This window comes from Apium graveolens, chromosome 10 (assembly GCF_009905375.1).
Source record: "Apium graveolens cultivar Ventura chromosome 10, ASM990537v1, whole genome shotgun sequence".
NCBI lineage: Eukaryota > Viridiplantae > Streptophyta > Magnoliopsida > Apiales > Apiaceae > Apium > Apium graveolens.
Window position 1 is genome coordinate 75,878,281 of NC_133656.1, and position 6,710 is coordinate 75,884,990.

At 34.2% G+C, this 6,710-nt stretch overlaps 1 protein-coding gene across 1 annotated transcript; it reads left to right on the forward strand.

The window, feature by feature from the left end:
• The first annotated feature begins 5,090 nt into the window (after window positions 1-5,090).
• On the forward strand, window positions 5,091-6,256 carry LOC141690677 (B3 domain-containing transcription factor VRN1-like). The gene is made up of 3 exons (XM_074495455.1): window positions 5,091-5,171; window positions 5,261-5,866; window positions 6,008-6,256. Exons 1-3 carry the CDS (start codon window positions 5,091-5,093, stop codon window positions 6,254-6,256), a joined length of 936 nt encoding a protein of 311 aa, XP_074351556.1.
• The last annotated feature ends 454 nt before the right edge of the window (window positions 6,257-6,710 follow it).

Sequence of the window (6,710 nt, forward strand, 5' to 3'; positions counted from 1 at the left end):
TGACATGTAATCGAGGAATTATAACTCAACATGAAACAAAAATAGATAAACAATATTAAAATTGTGAAGCACAGGAACCCTAAAGATGAAAACATGATATACACAAAGATTTAAAAGATGCAAATGACTCTCTAAGTCTACAATCAAGTCATAGGAAAAAGTTCATCAATATGTTCAAGCCTCTATGAAGAATAAGACATCAAGGGACTTCCACTATCAGTTACATAGTTTTATTTGAAGTATTAAAGATCAAGGGTTCAGTGTTTGAAGCAATGGATAATCAACCAAGATGTATCAGTTCAGAATTGTCAAGAAAATTGAATTAAATCAGTTCATGCTAGTTGCTTGTGAACCAGACCAATGCACCAAGCATTAGCATATCAAGAAGGGTTTGATTTGTTTATATAGATGGAAATTTGAATAGTGATACATTTATTAGAACCTAGATTTTCTCTAAGGCAAGAATACCTTCTAGGGTTACAGAGTCGCATGTAAGGATCCTAGGAAATTTGGTTAAGTCATAATTCACCCCTGTGACTCCAAGGTCGCAAGTAAAGGCTTAATGGTAAATGACTAAGGAAAACACCCTAGTCGCAAGTAACTCTATAGGGAACACCCTGTTCGCAAGTAAGTCTACAGGGATTCTACTAGTCGCAAGTAACTTGTAACTGAATACCTCTAAGGCAAGGTCGCCAGTATCTTGTACAATATGGTTCTGTTCGCAAGTATCTTACACTAGGAAATTTCTAAGGGCGCAAGTAACTTCACAGGGTCGCAAATATCTGCTTACAGGGTCGCAAGTATCTTACTTAAAGAAAAATCAAGGGCACAAGTAACTTTACATAAAGGGTCGCAAGTAACTGTACTTGGTTTCATTTTTATTGATACAATGCAGCATAAAGAAGAAAAACAAGTGGTGTGAATAAAGCCACCTGTCCAATTGTTTGTGAAGACTACAAAAGCAACAATTGAATGTTTATTCAGTTGGTTATCTTCTTCAGTTCAACACGAAGTATTTACGGGAGCTCCATTAAAGAACCTCATTTATTAACCTTGTAAACATAGAGTTGTGATGCTGAATTTATTGTAGCTAATCAATTTATTAATTAGATTGTAGCAACCTCAAGATTTATATTAATAAAATAATATATTCCTCGAATTTTTTTTGTGTCTATTTTTATTCCGTACTTATAACGAAGAACTTGTAAACGAATCGAAAAATATTGTAGGTATCGTATTCAACCCCCCCCCCCCCTTCTATGATACTTTGGGACTAACATGATTACATTTTTGAAAATCCAAATAAAAGTCATACCAATTAAAATGGCAGTTCCAAATGTAATGAAGTACATATAGAAAGCCTACGAAAGAGGTGCAACTGTTATAACTACTGTGAAGACAATCATCGACAGGTGCTGCCACCAGTGTGCCAGATCCTTCCCTGGCCCTTCACCGCTCTAGGGGGCTGCTGCCTAACCTGCTGCCTAAATGAATTCATTATTTAAGGGAATACAATATTCTTAACTTTTACAAAAATTAACAAAATAAACTCAACTTGTCAACTTTTAAAAAGTAAAGTCGAATTGTAAAACAAATGCATAGAACATGCCATGTCTAAATCTTCTCACAAATATGAAAAGTTAAAATAAATACTGTGTGTACTTAAAGAAACTACACATGCCATAAATTCATAGGAATAGTCACATTCAATTTTTTAAATGATTTGACAACTCAACTTTTATTCTCAAATCAACGACACAAATAAATACTTTCATCTTCAAATTTATTGCCCCAATAACATCAATTATTTTCACTTTCCTAACTGCATAACTTAATATAACATTTCAACAATGTAAAATTATGCCTATAAATAGCTGCAAAACTATAAATCATCAAATAAATTCCCCCTTTCTAGTATTACATTTTCTAAATTTTTAGACTGCTACACTCAGGTCATGGATAAGGGCAAGGGACACGCAAGTTCTGATATTCGTAATAACGGGAAAGTTAATTGGTATAAATGGACCGAATCTCGGGCACCGCCTGAAATTCAACGAGCAGAACTCTGTCTTGTCAAACAATTTGTTAGAAGGAATTCGAGGTATACAGGCGCACAAGGGTATGTCGTCTATGACAATGAACAGTTTGTTGGCTATGGGGAAATGCACCGGAAGTTTATGAAATCAACGATCGAGTATGAAGAAAACATTAATAAGAGTTTCAACGCTGGTCACATTTCAAAGGAGGATCATGACTATGTGTTAAGGCAAATGTCTCGACACTACCACTTCATGGAGGACGAGTTTGAGATGAGAAAAAAGGAGTACGAGGATGTAGTTGCAAGGTATAGGGCTGAAAAGATACGTGAAGAGGGCCAACAGTGGGATAAAAAATATGCGAAATATATTGACAAACTTGGGGGTTTTTCTCAAGGACACGATGATGCTGGTATGGCTACAATCATATGTCATGACACTCAGGACCCTCACACATGCCCATCTCGTGATACTCGGTAGAGTAGGTACGCCTCGACCCACAGATATGGGGAGGGAGATCACATGCATACATCCCCTCAGAGAATGTAGATGATGAGATTGCTAACGAGATTGTGGATCTAGAGTTTGATCAGTACATAGTTAATCTTGCGGACGACTAAAAAATTTGAGAGCTTTTTTTCTTATCCCATTTTCAGTTGCAATGTATTTCTCTCAATCTATGTTTACTTATTCAATGTTCCTTTGCAATGTACTTTGTTCCCCATTTCAATGGAAAATGCACTCGTCATCGCATTTATTAGTCTACAACTTTATAGAAACTTTTCTACTAATTGTGATAATATTCCCAAAGTTGATGACAATATTTTTATTAAGCTACCCTGTACTAATCTTTATACATTCATGAAAAAATATTTTCCCAATTTATTGCATTATTTTCGAAAGCTTATCTAAAATATTCCTTACTTTCTTAACATTTTCGGGTGGTTAAAAACCATTTATCTAAATATTTTTTTCTTATTCAAATTTTTTTGTCAAAGTAGTGTTGAAATATTAATATATAAAGTTACAAAATTTAAAATTTGGAGTAAATAACTATATTTTCAAAAAATTTAAAAATCACTTTTCGTTATACTAGTCCACATTTCCTTCTAAGGGACCACTTTCGGATGTCAACAAGTATATCTTCATATATTTTTTTTCCTTCAATTTTTCCGTCAAGCGAAAGTACTGTACTTTTACTACAATATTAAGTTGGGATGAGTATGATTTGGTTTGGTTCGGTTTCGACCGAAACCAACCGTAACCAAAATTATTTGGTTTTTAAAATCGAAAATCATAACTGAACCAAATTTTTTTTGTGTGGTTTCGATTTTTAATTATGATTTTTTTTTTATCGTAGGTAACCCGCAGCCGCTACCCTTCGGGTGCGCACCGGGTAAACCCTACGGGCTCACGCAATAACCTGCAAACCACGTGAACCAAGATAAACCAAAATAATTATGATTTCGGTTTGAGGTGGTACGGTTTTGGTTTAAAAACCAAAATAAAGAAAAATTTTACATATCAATTAGCTCGCCAAGCATGAAAATATTAAAAATTATACATCATCTCAAGCCAACTTCATTCATTCTAAATTTTGTGTACAAGAACGGACATGTCTATAATACACTATTTTATACCTTGCATATGTCTTGCCTGCCTCTGCAAAGCTGCATTTACGCATCAAGGAAATTACAGTGACAGTTTTATCATTGATTGTAATAATTCTAGTTTGAACCATCAAGCATCAGTCCTCGTAAGTGAAAATTATAAATTATAAAGTTCTCCTGGAATTGGAATGATAGATCATACCAGCAGGCAGCAGCAGGTAAAAAAATCTATAAATCTAAACTAAAAAAAATTATTCTTATATATAAATATATATATATATACATATATAAAAATATATAATTAATTTTATTCGGTTCGGTTTATATTCGGTTTAAAAAATATTAAAACCAAACCGCAACCATATTATCGGTTCGGTTATTATTCGGTTTGGTTATTAATTGGTTCGATTTTTAGTTGTGCGGTTTTTCTCAATTTTGTTCGGTTTCGATTTTGGTTTTGATTTTTGTTTCGGTTTTGCTCATTCCTAATATTAAGCAAAAAAATAGATTATAAAGATATATCATGCTTAATAACCCTCTCAAAAACCTTGTTGTATATAAATTTTAGGTACAGTATTGGTTCTGTTGGCAAACGGGAGAAGAGAAAAATAAAAACAAAAAAATTAAATACACCACGCCACTTCGCGCAGTATAACTCCCACGTTAGTGGACTATTTTTGCAACTTCCCGTTCAAGTGGAATAGTTCTGCAAACACTCAGTTAACAGAAACGGAGCCTAATTTTGAATTGTGATTAATTTGTCTGATAAAAAGTACACCCCATTTTCATAGAAACTGGTTTCTTCAACACAGCACAAATGTTGGTGAACCAAGATTTCTTCTACTACTCCCTCTGTCTCATTGAATTTTATACGTTATTTTTTGGCACGTTTTTCCATGCTCATTTAAAACATAATTTCATAATATTTTCTTTTAATATTTTTTTGCTGAATAAAAGTTTCATGTTTAAACTTTTATTAAAAAAAATTTTTTTGAAAAAAACATTACGGAACTATATTTTATAGAGGCCTCGAAATACGTGCAAATAGTAAACGTATAGAAATCAACGGGACGGAGGGAGTATATATTAGTGTAATGTCAGAAGTTTAAAATGTGTAAGTTACAGCTTATTTATTTTATTGTTTTTAATTCAAATGAGCCACAAAGGCAGTAAAATTTATTTATTGTGCATAAAGCATCGAAAACTGTAGAAGTTAACCATGTCAAGTACATCTATTAAGATATGTTAAACATTTCACACTGAAGCTGCCTAACAAACATGCATTCCAATGTCACTCTGAGGTAAAAAATTTACAACTCCAACAATCTCATAATCATCAACCCTTAAGTTTAATTAGCCTATGTACATGCAAACGACAACACAAATTTAGATCAGAAAGAAAGAGTAGTGCATGGTCTTAAAGTCATCTACTTGAATCGAAGTAATGGACATATCTGATTCTCCGGTACAGGGGCGCAGTTTTTGTAAGATTATGTTATCCGAAATTTGTTTGCATGACAAGATCGTAAGTATTTTACAAACTCTCTACTATATGCAAATCCATAATCTCTACATTCATATGCATGACCCACTCTTATCAATTTTGTTTTCCAGATGATTCCCAAAAAATTTGTAAGAAAATACGGAAAGTACCTCAATGTTCGTGTTTACTTGAAGACTCCCGGGCATGCAGTTTGGGATGTTGATTTGGTACGAGATGCTGATAAGATGTGGCTACAAAATGGATGGGCTGAATTTTCAAGATTCTACTCTCTATGTTTTGGGCATTTCTTAGTTTTCAACTACCAGGGAAGTTGCAATTTTAATGTATTTATATATGATAAAAGGGGAACAGAGATGGACTATCCACTAGTTAGCAGAGTACCACATATGGATGAACAAGCAAATCTTAATTTAAGGGAATTTACCGACAAGAGAAAAAGAGCTAAAATCGACATAGATGAACTTAAGGCGTGTAAGAAGACACGAGCAAATTCTGCATGCACGGAAGCCTGTCATGTTGGCGAGTGTCTGATGCGAAAGTTGCAGCATCAAAAAATTTCAGTAACATCAGACAATGCTCTCATTGGAATTTTGGGTGGTTTTACTGCTGATGCAGGGAAAGCTAAAGCACTTGCTCTGGCTAAGGATTTCAAATCTGAGAACCCAACTTTCATTCTTACTGTTCGTCCATCATTTGTAGATCGAAGAAGCCAAGTGGTATATAAGTACTTAAATTCATACATCAAATACCATTATCCTATAAATGCACTAATTTATATATGTTAGTGTTACTAGACATTAATCTTGCAAAAGTATTTTTAAAAGTACTAATGTGAGTGCATGTACAAGTTATTGCAGGATATTAAGAGGGCTTTTGCACAGAGGCATATGAGGAGGGAACAAAATTTCAAAGTCAACCTTCAAGTTGAAGGAAGAAGTTGGGAAGTTATGTGTAGTGTTCGCCGGGACAGGTGTAGGTTTGCTCGAGGCTGGAAACAATTTGCAGAGGATAATTTACTTTCTGTAGGAGATATTTGTGTATTTGAACTAGTTAATACCGCTCAATTGTTGCTAAATGTTTACGTATATAGAGCAGAAAAATGCTAGATAAGTTGATGCCACTATCTTGACTGGAAATCTCCTAAATTTGATCTCGTTTTAAATATTACGAATTATGGTGTTCAACTGATAAATTCAAATTGAAATCAACCAACTTCTTTGTATAGGAAAATATATTCCCACACTAACAAAACTGAGCTCTCTTTGAAGCTTATACACCATTACCAGGTGAAACTCTGTTATGAGTTGTAAATTAGTAGTTGAAAAGGCATTTTACACCTATATGAAAAACTTTATACCTCTCCCCTGATTCATCTTCTTACCAGCAGCTATCCATCCACCAGAAACAGGATTCTTGACATCACACAATTAACAGGACTTGCAGCATCCGTAGATAAAACCAATCAAAGGCCCACTCCAACCAGCAGGATCAACCACACAAGTTTATGGAGAAGCTTATGAGTTCCCATGCCCCATTGCCACATCATGAAAATGCCCTCTA